Source organism: Patella vulgata, chromosome 4, assembly GCF_932274485.2.
Source record: "Patella vulgata chromosome 4, xgPatVulg1.2, whole genome shotgun sequence".
NCBI lineage: Eukaryota > Metazoa > Mollusca > Gastropoda > Patellidae > Patella > Patella vulgata.
The window spans coordinates 59474990-59501818 of NC_065882.2; the positions used below are offsets into that span (position 1 = coordinate 59474990).

General features: G+C 35.3%; 1 protein-coding gene across 1 annotated transcript in view; it reads right to left on the bottom strand.

The window, feature by feature from the left end:
* LOC126818866 (transducin-like enhancer protein 4) overlaps positions 1-26441 on the bottom strand; it is a 44997-nt gene extending 18556 nt beyond the window's left edge. The window contains exons 1-8 of the mRNA XM_050546489.2: positions 25943-26441; positions 13348-13439; positions 12656-12719; positions 10793-10837; positions 2459-2521; positions 1666-1740; positions 777-954; positions 405-415 (exon numbers count right to left, since the gene is read on the bottom strand). Of these exons, the coding sequence (XP_050402446.1) occupies positions 405-415; positions 777-954; positions 1666-1740; positions 2459-2521; positions 10793-10837; positions 12656-12719; positions 13348-13439; positions 25943-25960 (546 nt within the window). The 5' untranslated portion in view covers positions 25961-26441. The remainder of the gene's footprint in view (positions 1-404; positions 416-776; positions 955-1665; positions 1741-2458; positions 2522-10792; positions 10838-12655; positions 12720-13347; positions 13440-25942) is intronic.
* Positions 26442-26829: the final 388 nt, after the last annotated feature.

Genomic DNA, 26829 nt, shown 5'->3' on the forward strand with positions numbered 1-26829 from the left:
AAATAGGATTCTTCATCTCACTAATCTAAACATCATATATCAATTTTAAAACAAACGGATGATAACTTTTGGCGTTAGAGCATTCACAAAACTTGTGGACGACGGACGGACGGGGGCGACGGCAATATACGTCCACATTTCCATACTGGTGTATAAAAAATGTAACTATACTGTACTGTAGTTGATGTCATATTTCTTACAATAACTCGTTTATCGTCTATCCATGTATGTATTTACTGAGTTTGTAACATTGAAGGAAATTTGATTTAAATAGGCAGGAAGCATGTTGAGTAGATTTGTGTACATGTATAAAGATAGTCCTGAATACAATAATGGGATGAGGGATCGAGCAGACATGTTTCTAAGTTGATAATGTAGCTTTAAAGAACTAAGTGTTTACTTACATGCTTATCATCTGTAACGAGAAAGAACATTTGAAATCGATATAATTCGTGGTATAAATACGTACATTCTAAACAAATAATGAAAAATTATTAACCAAATACTAATAGCTTTCATATAATTTAATTTGTAACAATCGATATGTTTTTTTTTTAAATCTATATTTTGCCTCGGAGCAATTGATTCGCTTGTATGGATTTAACTAAATTAGGTGTGTAATCATAAATTCGAAGGCTAAAAGAAACAAACCGGGATAGTATTGATCAGCATCCTTGATGTCCTATAACAAAAGAGCTCAGTTTGTAACTAAAAGCTACGTAATTCAAATTAAAAGTAATATAAGGTGACGTTTAACGAATTTCAAATATACTTACGTTTGTCTTCCTTGAGCAAGCCATGACTATGTGCCAATGCTGAGAATGAACTCTGTGAGAGAGCTAGAAGTCCTGATGCTGAAACTGGAGGTATTGGTGCCTGGAGACCGGCTGGGTGTGGGGTCATCGGAATGGGTGGAGCATGAGCGTGTGGTAGATGTTGAGCCTGCATTTGTTGCTGTAAAAGAAAACACAGTTGTTTGTTGTCAGCTTAACCATGTCAATTTAAACCAGAAACCCAGTTTGGGTATAATTAGGTAATCTTCACGTACAGACATACCTCCGACTTGTTACAAATAAACGCCATTATTGGATTTTGAATACTATAGTAATAGTATTGGCAACCCCAGAAAGATATCATTTGTACTCCAAGGTAACTTTTAATATGTCATGGGACAGGAATCGTTATGGAGTCCTAAAATGTATCATATTAATATTTTGCATGGTAAACACGCTAACGTCATTTATTAGACTAACCCCAAGAGCGTGATAGATACAATTAACAATTTAACATGTACGAATATGTTTCTAGTCTGATATTCAGGACATTATGTAACACTGGATATACGAACACATAGCCATTGCTGGCCCTGTGGGTATTTGTCAATAGTTTCAGAATCAAACTATTTGTGAGGGATGCAAGGGTTAGGGTTGGGGTTACAACGACGTAATTCCCCACAAATATGTTGAAGGCGGAACTATTAGCAAATTGCGGCCCTGTGCTAAAATTAAAGGGGGTGACGACAATTCTGATGTCTTATTTGTCAAAGGTTATTTTAATGCCCTTCTTAAGTTGTTATTAAGTCAGGTGATCATGTTAAAAAAACCCTAGTACTCGTGTTTTTAAAGAGGTGAGTGTCCATAAAAAATAATTTCGAGGAAAATTTACCCCTATAATGGCGTTTAATTCCTGCATGGTGACCTGTTTGGCTCGCTCTACTGCTGCTGCCACCTGCTGTTGATGCTGGTAATAGAAACGAATAACTTCATTATTTTTAACGTAATACCTTAGACAGAAAATGTACACAATTTAAATAAAAGTTTTCCAAGTTTTATACAAACAGATAACCTGGGTATTAGTTCTTCGCTACGTCACGCTAACCATGAATGAATCGAATGGAATTGTGGTTCTTATCTCGTCAACATATGGTAATTTCTATTGCTGTGGTTACGCGTGCAATGCGAGATGGAAGAATTTTGTCCAGGCAGCGATATTTCCTACTACTCTTTGTCGATTTCCAATTGTCAAGGGTTCTTTGACGCGCACTCCTTATGTTGACCTTGTGGCTTTTTGTTCCATCCTAACGACTAGGCACAACTTCCGTGTCAGACCAGCAGACACCATCTACTCTGTATGATATAATATCATATTATGCTCTATGATCTATATCCTGTATGATACCTATATATTATGCTCTTTGATACCACATATTTACTCTATATATTATGTGAACCACACTTTTATCTCGCCTTTCGTACATATACTCATTTAATATAATTAAGGTTATTCTGGATATGATTTGTATAATATACATATAAAAAGACGTGATCTATATATACTTTATTAATACACAATAATATCAAACACCTACTAATGGATGATATTCTACTAAAACACCTTGATGACCAGCCATACTATCAAGACATAATGATAATAGATTACACACAAACATGAAACCTACCTCTTGGGACAAAAATGGAATAACTTGAGCACATATCGCATTCAGCCTCTTGGCAATTTCAGTCTATAATAAGGAAGAGGAAAAATCGATAAAAACACACATTCTCGGTAACAATGGTCTTATTAATAAAGATTACATTTCATTGTATTAGATTATCTCTGGCGGGTCCAGTCAGTCAATATAATATGATGATAAATATTAAAAATAAATGTATCAAAATATAGAAAGTAGACAAATAGAGATCTATTTCAGCTTTTATCTTGGTTTATACAGACATGAAAACTGTCTACATCGGATCGTATTTTTTTAAAGGGGGCTTAATAAATTGTTTTTGAGCGAAAGTTAAATCGTCTGGGATATTGGCTTGATTTGTCTGTTTTTATGGAAATGAAATGAATTGGAGTTTTATGTGTCATCGCTCGATCTGTGTGATTTACGTAGAATATCCGGGAAGGTTTAAAAGGACCAGTCTTCCAATGATTGAACGATTCTCATCTATATGCACCATATCTCACACGCAGCTGAACAGCTTGGCAAAGAAAAAGAAGGAGTCATCGCGATCGTCCTGTGGGCGTATAAAAAGATACGGTACTAACCAAATATAAGCCCACCACCAACTAAATCGCTCGTTTGTCGATAAAAGTCATTATTTCCTCCGTTAGATTAAAAGTGAAATTATTCGATTCGTATATTAAATAAATGATCACTTCTGGAATATAGAGACACTACTGTATCAATATAAGTTTCAATGATAAATTATATATATAAATAATGTCTAGTAGATAATTGTGATCGTCTCTAATGGATCCACAGGGTTTTGTTTAGCTACCAAGAACCATAACTTTGTGTGTAATCTTCTGACATCCGATAGATATTTTTGTCCGACTAATGTAATGATTACAATTTTTGTAGATTTTATAGAACAGGAGAGGCAAAAATAAACCTATAATCCGATTATTCTTCTAAAGATAGGTTGCCAGGCAACGAAACATACGTCTGCAGCAGCTAAATCGTCCTAGCGGTCCATAAACGGTTGTCGCATATTTATTCTTTTGTTGGTAATTGGGGGCATTGGAAGTAATTTTCAGAAATTGTTGAAATTTGACAGGCTTTTTCGTTTTACTAATTTAAATAATGCATATAAATTCCATACAGATCGGATGATAACTTTTGTCACTGGAACGTTCACAAGATTCACAAAGTAAAACAAGGGCCATAACTCTATAAGTAATTGACGGAAATTGATGATATTCAATAGACCTCCGTTTCACAAATTTAAATGATGCATATAAATTTCATACATATCGGCTGATACTAGTCATCAATCGAGTCTTAACAAGGTTGAACATGGTGAAACAAGGTCCATAACTCTAAAAGTAATTATTGTAAACTGCTGAAATTCAATAGACTTCGTTTTTTCTCTAAACTAAATGATGCATATAAATTTCATACAGACCAGATGATAACTTGTGGCGTTAGAGCGTTCACAGGGTTCAAGAAATTGAAACAAGGGCCATAACTCTAGACGTAATAAACGTGCTCGCCAAGGTGTACACGGAATTTCGGTCTTTCGTCCCATTCGAAAGCCTAGACACTGTTTCTTTCCAGGCCTTCCGTCTTTCACCACTGACAAGGGGAAATCCTGGGGATCAGACTCCGGACCTCCTAGTAGTGAATCAACGCCTTACTCATTCAGACGTAGTGACTCAATTCAATTTGCGATATCTACTTCTTAAACCAAAGTCAGACTGTGTTACCATTCATCTATAGATAACCTCCTAATCGGTATCATTATCGGTGGTTTGAATACTCGCTTATATCGGATATTTCTATACTGTAATATTGACTATAATAGCGACCTTGACTTTTCTTACACATTGCCGAAGTGTCTTTGTAAGAACCAGTGTTCCGAAAAATATTTAATAATTTACAACTCATTTATTTATGATTTAAAAAAGAAAAAAAAAGAAGAAGACAATCAGTGTGAGACGCAGAGTGATGCCCTGTAACATCCTAATGAATGTAACAGAGATTGTCTTAAAGAAAGTCGATAGAGCTTATAGAGTTTCCCGTTTGATTCCTAATCATATCGATTTACAAGAACTGGACAAGATGATACCATACAATGTTATATTACCATCATACAATGTCATTTTACACTTATTAAATAATAGCAGATGAACACAGAACCAATGACAGTTGATTCCCTCAAGAAAACAACATTACAATTTATCAAAAATCAATTTTCATGTAAGGTACGGATAAAATCGAGTAATAATTTATCCGAACATCAAAATCCATAAATAACCTGCAAAGAATACGTTAATTACCGCTTTGAGATTTAAACGTGTCTACAGATTTTCTTATGGCTATATACTCTTAAAAGAAATATTGTTTTTTGTTTGCTTTTCAAGTATCCTCAGACGTATGTTTTAACTCCACTAACAGTACTGGTGCTTCAAAAAAATAATCAATGCTTCGATTGACAAAGCTAGTTCTTCAAACATCTAATTGAGCTACATTAATTTGCTGCGATGAGGCGACAGTGGAGTATATAATTTGATCAGTGGTTGAAGATGAGGTCTCTAACAGTGCATCTGCTTAAGTCAACTAAATATTCTCAACCAAACACCTCCGCTCAAAGACAATCCAATCCATTTGCACCTCATCTTTTTAGAAATCACCAATCAATGACAATAGTGATCCTCCCGAGACTATTAATTATACTTTCTAATCCCTTCAACCATTTTTCAAACAATCATCTTGAAGATAATTCTGGCCAGTAAATGTCCTCTGAGAATGCCTGCTAACGTAATTACTTTCCGACTGGCGTCCCTTGGTACATCTATAATACATTCCAAACACACTGTCATTCTGATCAGTTCCGTCTAGAAATTAGTTTTTTGAAGTCATGATGTATCTCTTGAATTAGAAGCACGTCTGTATCTATCACAAGTGCTTTCAGCCAGACGTATTCTTTCGTTTTTCCTAGACATCTTTTTGTCCTTTCGTGATAATGCCTCTGCCAAATCTATAAAAAATTTACGTGAGAGGTAGAGACCTCTTTCAAATGTCAATAATTACTCATGTGTTTTGTAGACTGTCTTATTACGTTCAACATTTTTATATTTTAATGCAAATCAAGTACTTGATCAGGAAAACCCCCCAGAAGGAGTCTCAAAAATTCTAGTTTAGTTTTGTTATTTAGGTTTTTATATGACTTCCTGCGTTCTTTGGTAATTGGAAATCTAAATCAAACCATTACCCAGTCGTGTCCACTCTTATTACTTTTCTTACAAATAAACATTAATTCTGTTTCTTAGCCTTATCATCCGCTAGATCATTAAAACACATAATAAATTAATTGGCTGGTATCTACCGATCACAAGGTGAATAGATGAGGTACATAGATAAAATATTAATTAAACAACACGTGGTGTGATTAACAGTCAAATAAATTAGGTCAACTTTATTATTTATAAATAAGATAATTTAAGGAGATAAAATAAAAGGTTCTTTTCACAGTTGGCACCGTATATACATGTAGATGTACTTGGTCTAAAGACAAAAACTTTCTAATGCTATAAAATAAAATCAATAGCTTGCTATGTAATGAAAAATGGTATCAACTATTCCTTATCCGTGACTACTCATGGTTTGGAGGTGATAGTTTGGCCAAAGCTTTCCTAATTAAAAGTTTTCGATCATGTAGCCCCGGCTTCTGAAATTCGGGTACACAGTACTTTCCATTATCTATACGTAGAGGCAGGTTTCGTGCACTGATTAGGGTATGCTAACTCTTTCCACTACATCACAAATCCTTAAAGTTGTTTTTGTGTGTGTTAACTGAATAAATTTGTTTTAAAATTGTGGATTGACAACAATAAACTTCCTGATAGGGGAGGGGGCGGGGGTGAATCGTTGACCACAGTAAAAATAAAACAATTATGGGTAATTGTACATAATTAAAACAGTCGTATGAATAAAATCTTTCATCTTAAGCATCCAAAATATTCAAAGCAAAAAAGTTTGTCCTTGCAGATGGATCGCATCGGAAACACATGTCTATTATGAGTAATAAATAAATGGAATAGTGTTTAATATCCAGGTTTGTGGTCAGAAAAGGTCTGGAAAACAGAGATACCATAAGAGAATAATTGTCAAGTGTGAAGGATTGTTCTGGAAGAGCAACTCGGGGGATGTTATAGCCGGATTTACCAGTCACTACCCAGGGGACCATCAGTCCGGCTAGCTTTCTGTGGAATTGTTATTATAATGGCAATCTCCCGAGACTAGAACGGCATGGTTTTATTACTTGAATACTGATTACATGAAACACACAACAACCAATGCGAAGAAATAACTTCCTCCAGAGAAATGAAAAGAAGACATTAGCGATGATAAACTACAAACAATTTTCATTAAAGATTGTAAATGACAGTGAGAAAAACATGAAAGTTTTTTTTTCTAAAAGACTTCCATCAGTCGCCTTGACGTATTATGACGTGCATGGGCTACGGCATGCATATTTACAAGAACGAAAACGAATAATAGAAATTCTATGAAGCCTTGTTTATTGCAAATTTAGATTAAATTTGATTTCTGGGAAAAAGTTCATTACATCTGTAGGTTTAAAGGCGTATTCATCAACCTGGAAGAAACACAAGGATTATAAAAAACAACAAGACCGAGACGTGTAAAAGAGAAGATAGATTGAACCTGACGTTAAATGTTCTAGAAAGAAAAAAAACCACATTCCCTGCCCTGTAAACAACACCCGCCAATCCTAAAAATTTAGCGATATAGTTTGGACTGGCGATTCAGAAGCCGAATCCGCATGTATATTTATATCAAGAGAGATTTTGGAAAATTGATTTTCGGATAGGAACTGGTTCATCTGGCTCTGGTGTGAAGATGTCTTAATGATCCAGCTCTACTTTGTTAAAAAAAATAGATTGGCAAAAACGGAATTTACTTATAATTTTCTAGTTCTTCAAAAATACCAAAAGCTTGTTTCTTTAACAGGGACCCATTTCCAGATGCTATGATGATGGTGGACCTTTTACATCCAAGATTTTACTTGTAATGTTCTAGTTCTTCAAACATCCCCCATAGCTTTTTTCTTTCTTGGGAATACATGTCCAGATACTATGGTGATGGTGCAACCATTACATCCCAAGATAGGAATAACAATACACAAATCATTCTAGATTGATATGAAGAAATTAGCTGAAGATAAATATACTCAGCTGTTTGCTAAATCACAAGTGATTCTTCATTTATTTTATCGGCTGAGTATTGTCTGATATAACTCTAGTCAATCTGAACACAGCCTATTTGCACGAACGATTTGCATGTCCATCCCAAACAAGTATTATACATTTCTTTCTCTTTGACACATGACTGACAGTTGTAATTAAACTTGCCCAGCCTAAAGCCTATATGCATGTCATTGATTTATTACGACCGGTTCTATGGAGCAAAGCTCATCATTGGCTTTGAAGCATGTTTTCCCTGATTCAGTACCACTTGTCATATTAACTCAATAGTCGCAGTCAGTAATATCTTTAGGTGGAAACTTTTCGGATTCTTAAATAGAAAACGAAATAGATGCATTAACAATAAAAATTTATGAAACAAATATGGTAGACTTTATTTAACAAGGCTTAACCATACTGACGTAAATTGTAATAACAAAACTTCAAAGAGCTGTGCAAACTCCATAATGCTTACACAAAGAGCTATCCTCCAATAGACAGCCTATTGATCCTATATGAAAACAGCTTAAACACCAAATAGATGTAGGTTTAATATTTCAAGCTTGTATTATTTATATTGGCGAATGAGCACACATGTCGACACGTTTTCTTCATAGATTGTTAGCATTACAAAATCTATGTGAATATAAAAGCAAATACTCGAGTTGAATAGGACACAAATCACACAAAATACGAATAATGAGCTGCTAGCTAATGGCTAAAGAAGGAAATGTTTGTTCTGTTCGGTCAATATTTACAAAGCATATAATTTCGATGTAAAATGGCTCTTAGATCCAGGCAGTGTTTTCGTTTAGTTCCGAGTATTTGCTTCTTTGTGTTGGCTATTGACATTCTCAGTCTTCAGCAACGTGCCGACAACGCTTTGTGCTTCCAACTTTGTTATCTATTTCAACTTAATTTCATGTGCATCATTTGCGAAGTCCTACAGAAACAGGACGGTGGCGGGCGTGTATTTAACGCGGCTTTGGCGATGGTGTAGTTGTCGGTGTGCAAATATTTGACGGGTAAGCAGAAACCGCGCGAATTAACCCCGGCTTTGAGCTTTCATCAATGTTATTATTATAACAGATCAGATAAAAGACAGTAGTTCTTCTGTTTATTTTTACACAATCCTATTTTAATTCTCAATTTAACAACACGGCTACACAAAATCAATGAATTTGTTAGGCTGTACAATATCTGTTGGCATTTTAAAACAGTATTGACTGATATGTACAGCTGTATGAATTGTTAATTGTTGTTGTCTATTGTCTACTATCTGAGGCAATCAATAACAATTTCATGGCTGATATGAATAATTTATTTTAAAAAGTTGTGAACGTCATTTTTTCCAGCTTCGCTTGAAGATTAAAAAAATAATCTAATTTCTTGGGTGTAAAAAACGAGAACAATAAGTAAGTAAAAATAAAATATGTGAACAAAAGTCACTTCAATGTGTTCTTCATTAAAAGATTACCAAAGTCGTCACTTCATTGTGTTCTTCATTAAAAGATTACCAAAGTCGTCACTTCATTGTGTTCTTCATTAATAGATTACCAAAGTCCTCAAAATATTTAGATTCCATGTGCTTAGCACTTCTAGTAGGATATTGGATCCAGGTGCTTCTATAAAGAATCTCGTAAAAAGCATGTAAAACAGAAAATGACGAGCTCCTCTATCGAATTCTGCTTTGGTACCCTCGGTTACATATTGATTTATTTTGGAGATCAGGATCTGGGCCCCAAGCGGTACCCATCTTGTTGTTCTTGGGGGCGTCGCTCTTCGAAAAAGACAAGAAACTTGGCATAATTGTACCTTTGACAATTAATAATTGTGCATCGATTGGTGGATTTCGATTTTTGATATGGCGTCGCAATTCCAAGATGGCAGCGATGACGTCACACTTAGTTCCCGTCCATGATACGCCCGTTTCTTGTTTCCATATACTATTCCCCAAAATCAATATCTCTTTTCCTTAAATTCCTGTCCTAGGGAGGGAATCGTTTTTGTCACATACTACCAAATATCTAAAAACGTGCAGGTGGTGTAAATCATATTATTTATCTTCATATGATTACTTATTCATCAAATTTATTAACCAGATGTATCCAATCGCAGATTTTTATACTTATAATTAATGCTGCAGTATGTTGTTCGATATAGGTAATTAAATTAGTGTTTAAAGACAGGATGTAAGCTTGTTAGAAGAAAGAAGTTCACAATGAACCTATACACGGACCATTTATTGATCGAGTTTAAGCATAATTATAGTTCCAATTGGACCCTTGGCCACTGCTTGTGATCGGTAATACTACGTGTCTATACCGCGCATCCATGAATTAAAGATGATACATCGACAATCGGAAAACAATAAAGGCTTCTTAATTCATTACAAGTAATCATTATGTGACAACGAACTCCCAGCCATTGTGATATTAGATTAGATCAAAGTAACTGATTCGACGGTTCAGGAGAGAAATCTCGGAAAATAATTACTCTGAATGGCAGAGTAACGTTTTCATTCAAGTGAACCATGAATGTTTGTTGCTAAACAGTATAGAATGCACCAATTAAAAGAATGGATGATGCTTTTGTACCAATTAAAAGAATGGATGGATGATGCTTTTGTACCAATTAAAAGAATGGATGATACTTTTGTACCAATTAAAAGTATGGACGGGGTTTTATCATACTTAATAATATTTAACGCGGCTCAGCCTGTCGCATCATATAATATATTTTTAAAGTCAAATGTCTTATTCACAAAAAAAACCTTCTTGCAAAAGCTATAATTCATAAAACTAAAATAACCGAAGAATAAAACTCTCGCTCAAAGTAGAGGGTGGAGAGGGGGGGGGGGGGGTAATAGCTTAACCTGTCGCATCATATAATATATTTTTAAAATCAAATTTCTTATTCACAAAAATACTTCTTGAAAAAGCTAGAATTCATAAAACTCAAATAATCGAAGAATAAAACTCTCGCCCAAAAAACAAGTAGAATGGGGAGGGGGGCTGTTCGTAATAGTTAAAATCACCAGCAAAAGACCAAAAAATATAAAAATTTTAGGACTTACCTGTTTATGCATCTCCACATTTAAACCATAAGACATTTCATAATACTGTAAATAAATTTAAAAAAAAAACTATTGGTGTTAAACGACTGATGATAGTTATAGCCCCTTAACTGAAGATGTACAAAATGACTTGAGCTGATATTTGTTATTTCATGTTATGTCTGTATAGTTTGTCTTGAACGCAGGTTTGTGCAGAAGGGCCGCACTTACTATTATAGGTTATAGTTTTATATTTTCTAAAATATATGTGGTTAACAATTTCTACAAAGAAAAAAATTAACCAGAAGTGTTGGAAACTTGACACCTCAATGAATTTTGGATTTATGATAAATTTCACTTTTATGGTTCACATACATAGTGGAAGTGGGTGTCGGGTCGGGGTAAAGTATGCTTACTCTCTCTAAAACGCAACCACGACCAATAATTATTTTCACGGTTACAGGTATGGCGGTTGGCCTGGCAAGGAACCGGGATCCCAAGTACACATTGACATTCATTCAATTGCTGCCTAGGGAAAATTGCAGCCCTAGCGCATGACATATGTTCGTCTTCATTAACCCTGTTGGAGCAAAACAATAGGACGTTAAACCATATTTCATTCATACGGTTACAAGCATACACATCATTCTATAATACCGTTATTACATGATCTGGTTGATTAGTGGTTTTATGATTCTGATATGACTATTACGTGGCTTTTTTTCTCGAGTAATAAGATTATTGTTAATACTGGTGATTATTAACAAGCGTGTAATTAGACGAAGATCGATTCGTCATATTAATTATAAAATGTTCACGTAATTATGAACCGCCTTTTTCACGGTTTGCTTCATTAATTAAGAATCTTGTAATATTCAGATATCCCCATTAATCTTAATCCATCTAATTGTCGACATTGCTATGAAAATTATGAAGAATAATATAGCTAAGTAATGAAGAAAGGGTTTCTTTGCCATTGTCTTGTCTTAGAATATCTCTTATCTGAGTATATCAATAGTTTTATCTTTGTTTTTCTATCAATCACAGCAGGAGGATGACAAGTCTCAACACAATAGATAGCCCAATCAACATTCGCAACATGCAAGCTTTCATGTCGGAGGCAAATTAATCCCTCCCAAAAGCCAATATGTGCAGTTAGATATAATTATTCAGTCCCAAGATTGGGTTGAGCAGCGAAGGAGAAAAGATAAAAGCTTGGTAGAAAAATCAATAAGAGGTAGCCGAGTTTAATACACGCCAGTCGACGGTGCAATGTAATCAGAAAATTAAAGCTGTGCTATGGTTATTCCTTCCTAGTCGAGTCTCTTCGCAAACGACTAAAGATTAGAGCAGCTTGGTATAAAGAACATCAGAGCACCACTTAGATAAAGATAAGGGCCTCTCATGATGGAAATTATCTCGTCTTTTGCGTGAATACACACGGTCTTGTATCTAAATTATGCATTTATTGCCTGCCTGCTATTTTCAGTGAGGCTTCATCGGACACCAGAGAAGTAGTCCAAAAACAATTGAAGAGCAGGTGTACACGACGAGTACAAAACAAAAAAAAATCTTTAAAAAATCTGTTATTCTACTTCACAATGGCGGACTAATTCTAATACAAAAAAGCATGACTAATGTCTTGAGAAATATCTCGGGGACAAATATAATACACGAATTCTATTTTAAATAATCAAGATCCAAGATCACCCCTTAAGATTTGCATTAAAGATGTGGAAAACAGTGTGTTTGGGTCCAGTTAAGGACAATTTTATGATATATTTATAATGGGAAGCAGCTGTTTAAATGAATAAATCTCTTTTTGATATAGATACGAATTCTTATCTTAGCAACTGTACACAGCTAAAAAATCAATATACGTACCATAACATAATGACGCTGCATTTCAGTTTTCTCTTGAGCCAGCTTCTCACAATCCATCTTTAAACTGCAAGGAAAAGGGAATTTTTAAAATATCTATACAGATGTATATCGTCATAATGTAAGCGTATAAATATTCCCCAAAAAAGCAAAAAGCACCGTGTGTATATACCAAAAGGTTGCCTACTGCTAAAGATCGCATAGTTATATTAATTAAATTTAGTGGCAATCTGATTTAAATACTATCTATATTTCGTTTCGTTTTTTTTTATACTTTCGATGGCCTACACTACATGAAGATCTGACAAGTTATAGCGAAAGGTCACGTCAGGGGTCAAAAGACTGACTTATGACCCTATGATGTCAGACATTTGATTAACCAATCAGCATTGGTGTTACTAGTGGATTACCCACAGTTCCGTGCAAAACACGCCTAAAGCTCGCCGTGACAGACCGTTTCATTGGCTTATCCCTGACACCATTCAGAACACTAGTTAAATAACAACTCTTCCAGATCCAAGTGTAGTAAAGACAAGTAAAACGAAATTTTGAACTATAAAAACGAAACGAAATAGGATCTGTGTTTTAACCAGATTGATTTAGTGGTTGACCTGAAGTGAAATTCATAAAAACTATATGATTCCAATAAGAATACCTCGACTTGTAAGCCAGAAAGAGTTATCTCCCCTACTTACTTGTGATACTGTGCCTGTAGAAAACTGAATTCTTCTTTGATGCGATCACATGATTCAGATACAGTGAATTTTATTGGCTGGCCTGGTGTATTCTGCAAAACAACAGAAACAGAGCTAATTATCAAAAGAATTAAAAATAGTGTTTGGGAGTTGTCTGCCAATTCACAAAAATAAAGGGGGCGTTGAATTAGAGTGAATGGCCGATATCTCTATTTTCCAGACACTATGTATGTACACTCAAAAGATGAACATTAATGAAGCTTTTATTTTATGGCTTAATATTCAAAAGAATAAAATATATGTGTGTAATGGAATATGAATACCAGATTAATGTCTGGCCTATTGTTTTCAGTTGACTATTTACGCAAATGATGCGCCCCATTATTACCACTCGAAATGTAATCACTTGAAACAAGTATGCAACAAATAATGTTATATATCGATTATTCGTCTCATAATGTTGTTTTTAATGTAAATGTTGTAATAATTGTTGATAGATAACTTTTAGAGAACATAGTTTTTGGGGTCGTTATGATGTTCAGCTAAATATAATCACAGAGTTATCAGGAAACTTTTTTTTTTAAAAAGTCGATAACAGACATTCAGATATCTGTAAATTATTAAACCAAAATTATTCATGAATGTAGAATTTCAGAAAGCTTATCGATAGAGAGCAGGAGACACATTCTTGGCCATTATTTTCTCATTAAGGTGAGGTATTGGTAGATTGAGTGACAATACTGGAAACAGATGTTAAGCACTTATTTCTCTACATGCTTGGTCAAGTGTTTCAACCCGTTTGGAATTGACTTTTATTTATGCCTATTATAGCGACAAAAAAAAAACCAAAAAAAAAAAACCAAAAGAAACGACCCACATTTACATTGTACATCAAAGTGAACATATTAAATGTGCTTGAGGTGCTATAATAAGAGTAAAGATAGGTTGCCAGGCATATTTTTACTTTTTTCGGTAATGAAACATTTATAATACATTAAAATCATATTAAGAGTAACAACTCATTAAGTAATTATCAAAAAACCATTAGAATTTATTTGGTTTTTATAAAGTTCTGCCCCATGGATTTTAACATCATGGATTTGGCTGTTCAAGTCATAAAAATTAATTGAAAATCAATATACTTGTTCGTCTCAAGATCTTAAACTCTGTGTATCAATCTGAAGTCAATCGGATGATAACTTTAGCCTCTAGAGCGCCACAAGGACAGCTTTCGAGTCGTTCGGATGGGACGAAAAACCGAGGTCCCGTGTACACATTGACGTGCACGTAAAAGGCCCCTTGAAAGTTGGAATTCGATATAAGAGTAGGCCGTAGTGCCGCTGTCCGTGCAAAATTTTCCTCATAGCACACAGTATCGCGTATGTCCGTCTTCATTAGCCCAGTTCCCTGCAGAAGTGTAGGGCGTTAAACCCCATTTCATTTCATTTTATCGGAGTTATTTGTATGCTGACGTTTCTTTTGTAGTTCAGTTTAGCAGTTTAAGAGTTCAGTTATAAAAATTAGTTAAATTAACATTCTTTGTATAGTAGTTAAGTTAATAGTCCGAGTATATTTGTTAACAAATTCAATATAAAACATCTGGTCACCAAAGCCGAGTCTTAATACCACTCCACACTAATCAATACGCACAATATCTAGTTATTTCTATATGGTTTATTAATTGTATTTTATTAACCTTAAATTTGAATAATATGGACGAAAATAGCTTTTACCGTTAATATAAAATCATTTGTGATTTTCAGTTTATTTTAAAAAGGTAACTATCCAACATAAGGATTAATACAATAAGTTCTTTTCATTCGAAATTCCTAGGGGTAAATTTGGTTTCTATTTGTCAGTGATGCAGGGCGGGGGTTTGGGAAGGAACAGTATTTAGTCGTTCGGATGATACAGAAAATCGAAGGCCCATGTACAGGTTGGCGTGCACGTAAGAAACACTTGCAGTTATATTTCGAAATAATCTCTGACCCACTCCTCTTGCAGTGCCACGGCCAATTCTTGCAGTGTTGTCGGTTGACGTTGACGTCGACGAACACGTCTCCCGATCAAATTAAACGTAACACACTAAAGCAAAGATACGCTAAACAGTAAATCTTATGCAAGAACCGATAGGAAAGTAAACATTGACAGGATAAACCAGCAAGCGGCAGTTTTCATCAACCCTTCCTTGAAGTGTCAAATTTGACAATAAACCCCTCCCACGTGTATGGCGCTATTGCGTGTCGCATGTGCAGCTCAGTGGTTCTGTTGGGACGATAAGTTCTTCATCTGTGAACATACTCTCAAAGCATGTCAAGTGTCCATGACTATTTATCATATCACAACCTGCATAGGTATTTGCATTTCAATATCCCCTACTTTTTTTGAAGGGTATATATGTCCGGCGTTTCAGAAAAATAAAAAAAATGTGCTGCCTAGGGTATGGAAGTTGTCCTGTAGTAGGGAGACGCGGAGGCTCGGTGGGTATGGCGCTAGACCCCGGTTCCTCGTTATTTTCCAGTCTGATTTCTTCTTGTCAGTGGTGCAGGACAAAGTGCCTTGCAAGGAAAAGCGTCTAGTCGTTTAAACGGGATGAAACCCGACAATTTCGTCTATACCATTTGTGTTCAAATTCGCTCCGACCGTGGAAACTTCGTGCAACTTTCGAGCCTTGAGAAAAAGCAACAATTGGTTTCCAGTACATGTAAGTTAGGTTATAGAGAGATACACGATGAGTATTATATTCGAGTACCGGAGCTTAAATTGTTAGAATTTCTAAATTAATGTGCATATTCAACAACTATTATGATTAATGGCTGATAAATGGCGACACACTATTCTGACTTGCATAGACCTATTGAGGTTTTAATTTTTGGCATAATATTAGCCCTTTCAATCGATATATTTGTATTGATTTCAATCTATTTCATTAGTATTAAATTGTTTTATTTCATTGCTCTGTTTACATTATTATTTCGACGTTCTACATTTATATCATCTATTCTCATTTATTCAAGATTACTTTTCTACATACTAGATGATGGTGCTCATACTTTATTGATTAGTTATCGATAAAACCAATTCATCAATATAAATAATTCAAATCGATCAATTTAGTTGATATTGATATATGCACAATGGAATACATGCACGTGGGTATATACAATATCATTTGCATGCATGTTTCTAAATGGGACAGACATCCTGTTCTGACCTCGATTCCAGCTATACAATATCCCTATAGTATTTATTATTGTGTATCAGATCGAACTATTCGATGACAGCCATCACTTGATTCATAATTATATCAAAGCATTGGAAAACCAGTATGCATATTACATCATAATTCAATATTAATCTATATTAAAGGGGACAGAACTGTTTATTGCAATAAGATAACCGCCGATTATATCTTTAAAATACAATATTTAACCGGCAACACATATTAATAATATTTTATATTCCTTAATGCTCCTAAAATACACAATAAATTCAAAGAAAATAATAATTGTGCTTAATATTGATCATACAATCCTATTATGTGTCAGTGTTTTGTTAAAACAGTCAATATCACGCAAATACAATGTCTAATTTCTTTAATTCGTCAATATCACATTAAAAGTATTTATATCTTTAATTATATTTTGACAGCCCTCATTAAAATAATTATTATTAACATATCTAAATGATTACATTAAACATTAAAGAAATGGCTATGATTTAAATTTTGGAGAAAAATAATGTCAGATAGTCTGCCTCGAGCGTTATTAACTGAATGTATGATCTGTAATTTTGCATAATGCATGTTTAATTGGACGAATCGCAATGTTAAAATATGAATAATAAGAAAAATTAAGAAGTAGGGCTCAATAAAAGGGATGTTGGTGTGTAGAGGTGCCAATCATAAGCCTCGACATAGTTTACACGCAGAGCAGATCAACGCATTATTCTATAAATATTTAATAACAGTCCTTGGACGTCTTGAAAGTAGCGAATTAACAGATTGTTTTGCCGAGGAGGGTATGTCTGATACATGTTACTAAGTGTTTGATTTCAACAAGTTTTATGATTTATGAGCCATAAAAAGCCCTCTCATTTACTTCGCGGGTGTTATAGAAACAAAGAATTCATATTTACTATAGAAGTCCCGTGTATTATTGTTTATCGATTACTATACCAGCGGTTGCCAGACAAGATACGCCCACATTTTGCAAGAGATGGGTAGAGAACAAGCTAAAAACAAAAGGATTTTTCGTACACTCAGGGGCCATAATCCAGAAAGTTATGCTCTGAAATGCGCAAATATCGCAAGGGTCCATAAGCTTGGTATTACATAGTTTTACACTATTTGTGTACAAAAAGCTGCCATTTTGTCCGGCAGTTTCGGTCCGAATTTCACGAAATTCAAACTCAACTGATATCGTGGTGTAACGCTGATATATTGTAACGTTTTCTCAACTCGGATAACAATATCAGATGATAAATATTGTAACGTTTTCTTAAATCGGATAACAATTGTGACCGCAGTGGGACTACAAGCTAAACTTGCGATTTTTTGTAGAGTCAGGGGCCATAATTCAGTAAGTTTCAATCCGATATGCACGAATATCTAAAGGAACCAAGAGCTTTGGGTTATGAACATGCGTTTCATTAAAATCAGATGAAAACTGTGACCTCTAGAGGGTCCACAATATTTTTACAGTAATTTGCGTACGAGGGGTGGCCATTTTGTCCAACAGTTCTGGTCCGATTTTAACGAAATTTGAACCCAACCTACATTATGGTGATATAATAAAACGGTTTCTAAAATCGGATTAAAATTGTGACCTCTAGAGAGTCCACAAGTTAAAATGTTTACGATATTCGAACTCAACCATCATTATGGCGTAACGTTGATATAATTAAACGGTTTCTAAAATCGGATAAAAATTGTGACCTCTAGAGGGATCCCAAGCTAAAAACGAGATTTTTCGTACAATCAACGGCCATAATTCAGATGAAAATTGTTACCCCTAGAGTGACCACAAGCTAAAACCGTGAAATTTCGAACAATAAAGTTATGGTCCGATACATGTCAATAACGACCTGTAGGGTGTCCACAAACAAATTGTGGATGGACGGACAAGGGCGACGGCATAATATTTCAAAATGAAAATGTGGGCGTATAAAAATATCTTATTATTGATCACACGATACAACAGTCATTGCTAACCATGTGAAGTTACCATAGACATGGGAAGTGATATCAGGTTCTCGGGAAAGTGTAAGTATAATCTATCGAGTACACGACACCCATACATTTTAAATCTAATTTAGACTTGGGATTTGTTCATACACAGACAACTTTTTCACGAACCTATTCGTATATATATACTACTTCAATTACGTAACTCCAATATATCCATGCAATCCAAAATAATTTGTCGTCATAAATCAGCTTTCAGTTAAACTAATTGTTGAATATTTATATTAATTTAGTTTAAGATTTGGTACTTGCAGTCGTCTGGAATAATGTCCATTGCTTATATCTCTATAATGTTACTTACTGTAAACTATGGAAACCTGTTGCGGCCTTTATGCAATCTTAATTTCTTGATCCTTCATCCTAAACTTATCAACATCTAGGTTTTCTTACATTTGAAAATCTTTGCTCGCTCGCCTCTCGGCTTCTTGCTCCCAACTCCTCGTTGTGAGAAGTTGAGATTATAAAATAGCCACAACAGACTTCCATAGTACCACCGTAAACAAACCTTATTTTGGTAGCCTACCAATTTAAGAATTCGAGTTTTCAAACGTACTTGATATAAGAATTGTGGAGTTTCAGTAAGACCGCAGATCACCATAATATAACAGGTTTTAAATCTGTGCAAATATTGGAGGAGTTTCTTTAATGAATTAGTAACAACAGTGCTTCTAAAATGTACACGTATTATAAAAGTTGATTACACATTTTCCGAACTAAACAAAATATTCGCTATCTTGGTATAATGTAATAACACTCTTTAATGATCATTAAGATTTTAGTGTCCCTCTTCAAAAATTACATAAGGACAGTTTCTTAAAGAGAGAAATGGCGTCAAGGGTTCGAGAAAATAAGCACACCCTGACTCGCACACGACATTTATTACTCTTTATTATAGTAAAGTGGTGACAGTTTGGACTATACAACTGTAAGTGTAACTCAATGAAGCTACTGGGTAGAGATAACCTCGGGATCAAAAGCCACTAGCAGCTCAGTGCCGCCAAATGCCAAATTTAAGTTTATGATAATTATTAACGAGGAATCCTGGTCAAAGAAATCTATATAGAGAAAACTATGACCCTTTCTTTAAGACCCCAAAAAGATAGCTAAAACTTGATTCATTGCATTGAATATAAGTGTCAAGTGATAAGAAATGGATGACTAATGAAGGATTGCAAAGGCATACTTTATCATATTAAATGATAATTTTACCTTTTACCTGTAGGCATTTAATATATTATTTACACTAGACTACTGTATTCGATCAGTAGAGAGAGAGAGAGCTTTAGTTTTAATTAAGCGGATCCAAGAACACGTGGTAATATACGATACTTGTATCTACAAACACTTTAAACATTAATTATTGGGGACATTATTATATTAATCAATAAACTGATAATGAATTGATTTTTACTACAAGAAAAAAAACTCATAAAAAGGGTGTTTTCATTTTTGTTATACTACATATAATAGCTAATATAATTCCGCGACCAGTTTGACTGAATATAGATCATCGATGACGATCGGTCCGACATACAATCAAGCTGTTACCGACAAATAATCTGCAATATGCGTTGATGTTACTCCATTTCGACTGGTGAATAATATATAAAGCATTCCCCAAATCATCTATTGATACCCCAGACACTCTATGTTGTGGTAGGAAGAAGTTGCGACTTTCAAAGATTCAAAATTCATAAGCAAGTAGGGTAGCTTTATGTCGTCTATATAGATTTATGGGTAAATTATGGAAAAAGAAAATCCGGACGTACAATGTCAGAGGACAGATGGGTGGGATTTACGTTGCTAGAAGTCCCCTTGGTTAACTTCCCGTCTTTAAATAGTATCCCTTCCTCCATAAACCAATTATGAGAATGAATCGTCGAACTGAAATGGGCGTTTTCGAATTCTCTTCTGGGAGAATGTGGATAATTCAAGGAAGTGAGAGAATCACTTTACTTAAACACCGATGACCCAATCAAACTAATCAAATCTAGAATACAGTGTCGGTCCACATTAACAGATGCATTCTATGTAAAATAATGCACTGAGATTGACTTAAATCTCTCCTTTAAGTGATAAGTGACAGACTGATTCACACCATTTAAAAGCAATGTCGGGCTAAATTTGTTATCAATCTTACTGAACTGTTGTGTGTCTGTAAAGTTAAATACTGATTCGATTACCTATTTCCATTTCACCAGAAGCATGTCTGTCTATAGAATAGTAAGAACGCCATTTAATGGGCTTTAATTGTAAAATGGCCAGAATGACAGTGTAGACGGCTCGTATTATGTTTTTGCATGGATAGTATCGCGAAATGTACTTTTTTTGATGTCGGTAGCCATCTGCGATTACATCCTCATCCACGCCAGCATGTTAAATTTCCATGCATTATATTGGCCAACTGCAACGTTCATGAAACCTGTCATATGCACAGACCTGCTAGTAAGGAATCATTCTTGTGCCATCCTTGTTGTTATCAAACATATGAATATGATCAATAGTAAGTCATCGCCATTTTCTTACCGATCTGATGTAACCTGTGTCCAATCGAACTATCATCGCGGTATATCACACCAGCGTTAGCTGCTTGTCTGTGGTGTACATATAATGGACAGAAACTGTGGTCGCATCTGTGATGGCCATAGAAAAGGGTGTGGACAAAGTCATATTTTTGAAGTCGGGTTAAACAAAGACATGTGCGCCAATGTATGTTTTCCGGGTGTGTATTATCAACAATCACATAGGATTAAGCTTCGTTACTATTATAATACAGTATGGTTTTCAGTTAGCATAGTAAGGAAGTCCACAAAGGAGCTATTGAACTTGGAGCTAATAGTGATTTCATATTGTAATATAATTGTGACAATTAAAGATACGATAATCGTGATGACACTATACCACTTCGCAAATTAGAGCTAATAGTGATTTCATATTGTAATATAATCGTGACAATTAAAGATACGATAATGATGATGACACTATACCACTTCGCATCGGTATTGGACTCCCTTCCGTTTGCAGAGTGGGAGGGGAGTGATTTAGTCTACTAAAAAGTCCAGAGTTGGAAACCTAGGATGGGCCAAAAAGAACCTTTGAGATTTTTCCAGCCCGATCCTCACTTCTCAGTGGTGGCCCCACTCGAGCTGACAAGGAAAATGTTTCTGGTCGTTCTAATAGGACGAAAATCCAAGGTTTGCATTCGTTTGCAAGTAATAGAAACCCTGACAGTTTGAAATCGAAGAAGAGTTGGCGGAAAAACGCCGCTGTCCCAGCAAAATTCTCCTACCTGGTTTTCCACACGGAACCAAAGAATTACAAATGACCAAATATTGTCTCACAAGGATTGTGTTGACGAGACACTAAACCCCATTTGATTCGTCAAATTTACTTTTATAGCGCTACTTCCATTAAAAGATTGTTTCATATCAATGATGTAACCCGTGTGAAATAACTTTTGTATAACGTCCGCTTCCACAAGGAAAGCACTCGGTACTAACCTTAAATCATGTATTCTCTTTACTAAGAAATGTATCATTGAAATGGCGTTTAACGTCCCACTTTTCTGCCCCAATCGGGCTAATGAAGACGGACACACTTCATGCAGTGTGCAATGATGACAGTGTGGCACGAACAGCAATTTAATCAAGCGTCCTTTTACGTGCACGTCAAGGTGTACACGGGACCTCGATTTTTCTGTCCCTTCCGAACGACTAGACGCTATTCCTTGCCAGACCCTCGTATCCTGCACCGATGACACGGGACAAAATCGCCGAATGAATTTTCTCAGTCATCACAGGTCCTCCACATTATCGAGACAGCGCCTTACTCAATGAGTCACCACGGCTCACGTTATCTTTACTAAACCTTGTTAATACAATTTATCACCTGTGTACGTTTAGTGTCCAATACTTCTGGTATTTGATTAAAAGCGCTCTTGTATTTTTCGATGTGGAAGTGCGGCGTACGTCCACTTCCACCAAGGGTGATATCGTAGAGAAGTGTTCCTAAGAAACTAGCCAAGGGAAGCCACAAAATAGGCTTGATTCAGCTTATTTGGATAAGGCACAGTGTCTTTGCAGGGTGTCACAAACGTCTTTCTGCTTTAATACGATTCTTTTTATACGAACGTTAATTGCTATTGTTTACCTTTTAATTTGAATTGTCGATTGGTCAACGAGTTATCTTGGTCACCCAAACGTCGGTTTGATTTGAATTGAACGTCTTGATGATCTAGTCTACAATCGGCTCTCAAACACGTAATTTGGATTCCCTATTTGCGCCACGAATCATTTGATTGATCGATAAAAAGTCTAATGACCAATGGCAATTTGTGACGGAATGATTTCTCTACTTCAGCAAACCCTGTGTTGACGTTTCATTGAAATAACGTGTGTCAAGGTTACTATGTTGATTTCCCCACATGTATCCATAGCCAAAACTATACGTAGAATGTTTAACAAAGTAAGCAAGGAGTTAATTCGTGAGTCTTGGGTTTTATTTAAAGAATGTTTAACAATTTTTGAAGAGGTGTTTTCGGTAAACACGACCAGTGATCAATTACCCCACTGTGGTCACAGAAATGAAATGATACACACTGTTTCTTGCCAGGTCCTGCCCAACTGACAAGGGAAGGAGAGACCTTGAGCCGTGGAATCGAACCCTAGACCTCCTCAGTTAGTGAACCATCGCCTTAATGGCAGAGTTTACGTGTCAGCCAAGTTGGGATCGGATACAGATTTGTTGTTGTTGTTAGTTAGTTAGTTGTATTTTACGTCCGCTTCCACCGAGGTGATATCGCAGACAAATTTGTACAGATTTGATTTGTACAATCTATAAAGATCGGCAATTAAAGATACATAATGGACGATTAGATAAAGAGCGGGCAGTTCTCACTATAAAAGTTACAAACAGATAAGATGTCTAATTATTAGTTTATATAACATTTCAGGTCCAAAGAAAGAGCTACAATAGGTGGATTTACCTCTTATTAAATGCATGTTTAACTGTGCAAGATTTCAAATTTCAGGGCGTTGCCTTGGTAACACTAAACATGCAACTTTAATATTCAAATAACTTAATTTGTGATGACACAACGTGGTATTTGACATCAAGTATAGGCAAACGACGAGAAGAAAATCTTGTAATTGTAAATGAAAGCACCAGAAAGTAGGCTTCAGATCAAATATAAACTAAGTGAAAGCCAATAAAAATCCAATTAAGTGACTAACAACTAATTGTGTTTGGAATAACAACCAGATCCTGTTTATGTTAAAACCTCTGTCTATATGGTTGACCTTATTCAAATCAATAAACCATAGAAAATATCCTTCTATTTATGTATATGACTTGCTACAATTGAATAACAGATCGGTAGATTCAACAAGTTTCCTATTGATTAGTAAGCTCTGATTATCCAGCTTGACAATAACCAACTCGTTCGAGCGTTAAGCCAGACACTTCTGGAAAACAGAGACTGAACAGTTGGTGGTCAATGATGCATGCTGAGCCGTGTTTTGTGTTGAATGTACCGGGACCATATAATCCCGTCTATTAATTGATCCCTTGGTATTTCCTCTATATGAGGCAGAATTAATGAATTTTCAATTTGATTTTATTCAATATAAACCAACCTACAAAACCGAGTCACCGTCAGTGTTGTTTGTGTTTTAAATTTGAAAGCTATCCCATCAAAGGGTAAACTTCATTACTAGAGGTATATACTCATGATATTTCACAACCGTTAAATATGTCCCATTATCATAGAAGAGCAAATGATTGAAATGCTGAAGATTAGTTTACGGTTATTGGATATTGGTCTATTTATGGACTAGTACAAATTATTTCCCTGGCTGCACATTGATAAATGACTCGACTGATCCTAAATTAATCTACCATTAGATTAAAATGTGGGAAGGCTTATAGAAAAGGGTGAACAGAAGTCATTTTATCATAATACATTCTTTTAAATCTAAGCTCATATTTCTACTATGATAGTTGAAGCCAGTATATTTTATTTACTGTTGACCAGTTAGATATCTTCGTAGCCACTGAAAGACCACCCCAAGGCAATAATTATCACATCTAATTCAATTAAGTCTATTGGCAGATTAGTTTTGCAAAATGTAAACACGTGTCAAAATATGCTATTAAATCGACCTTATAAACAAATTCCACACAACCCATAATTCCAGGAAAGACGAAGAGGTGTTCGAAACCAACCCATCATTGAAAGAGTGGTTGGTGCAAACTGTCCTGTAAACATATTGCCTTCCAGTCTCTCTTGGTCAATAGAAACCCGACGTCCTTAATGACCTGAACCGGTTGTTCCTTTTGCTAACAGCCTCTGGAAGACACATAACTAGTTCCCTTTTAACCCGTACTGGGTATCAGGGCGGTATATGAGGGTGCACATAGCGCCAACTTGCGCGGTGGTGACTTTTGTCAATGCACAGTAATGATAGGTTTCCTGGATGATCAATGATTGCCAAATATCAGCTAAAGAAATAAATGTTTTTCATTTGAAAATCCCATGAACTATATGAACATCATATTTATTTTGTCCTGTTTGTTCTAGAATATTTCAATTAGTTTGTCCCACATTGCAGATTGTATCAATTAACTCCACATAAAAATAACAGCCGTGTGAAATGCAGTGAAGCATACAAAACAGATTCAACTCAGTTTGACCAACTTAAAGGTTGGTCTATTAATAATTGCTATGTTCCCGCATGTAATTATGTTATCTATTTGGCTACGTGTATGTATGTATAAATGTGATTATATGTAGGTAAAGATAAGATGAGTTAAGTAAACATAAAATGATACCAGTATATAATTATACCATATTTTTTCAGTCTATATAGATAAAGATAAACAGCCAGTAATAACACAGCAAGGTAATATTGGGTACTCAACTTGTATTTAACTCACTATATCACACTAACTGTCTGCTAAATTGAGTATTGTATTCGTACTTGACCTTATTCACAATCAAATGAACTAATAATAACTAGACCTAGTAGGTGAATGGGATGTAGGCTGGACGTAAACATTGCAAAACAGCCTCTTGAGTGAGCCAGACTTATCCCAGATAGAACATAAAACCAATAACTGCAGATTTACATCCTTGATGAAACTTAAGCGCTGTGATCCCTGAACCTAGACCTACAGAGGGGAAGTATTGCACTGATTCATAACCTCTGTTTATCTAGGTTATCACTCAACTGGAACCAAAGTCCCGTTATATGGACGCAAAATTTAACGGTGTAACACCACACCTCTGACCAAGTCATCAATGGTTGACTTAACAAATCAAAACAGCTTAGATAGAATGGCAAAAAGACTTACATGCCGATTAGGGTACATATTGTTTGTTTGTTAATCTCAATCCCTCCAATGATGTAAAAATATCCAACAAAATATGTCCGTATGTTAATCCATAACAGCCATTCAGTCACGATAAAACACAAAAAAACAACACCATCAACAGAAGAAATGTCGGTCGTTTTTTCTGGCGTTCGATAATCCAGTGAACTATAATACACCGAGTAGAGAACGTGTCTTGATGGTATCCTTCATTTAACGATAATTCACAGAATTAGCACAACACATCGCTTCTTTCACGACGGCTAACGATACAGGCAAAGAATGCAACAATTGTGTATGTAGATGAACTTGTATATCACAAGGGGGTATATCGCCCTGCTATTCTACACAAATTGTCTCCATATCAAAAGGCAAGAAAAAACTCCGTGTGAACAGGCCGTTAAAATACCACACGCATCAACATAATCTAAAGCACCGTATTAGATTCAAGTAACAATGGCAGAAAGCAAATATAACTTTCCATATATGGAAACGAATGATTGGCCCTATCAACGAGGGACGCCATATTCTCTTCGGTTTGTAGACCACGTGGGTTAATAACTTATGCACAGAATTCGACCAATAGTTTTGTTGAAGGTATGGTTTTGTACAAACCACACAAATAAACCACACATTTTGTGCATGAATTACCGCCACTCAAAGTAACGTGACTTTGTTTACATTCTCGATAATTCCGCACCGATCACATAAATAGAACTAATCTCAGAAATAGCATTGTGTATTGTGCAAATATAGATATTTTAAAACAAACCCAATACTCCAATTCGAGCTAATCTCTGATTGTAAAAATCAAAATATATACTATGATCAGTAAATGCTTAAATCTGCAGCTGAATACATCTTATGAC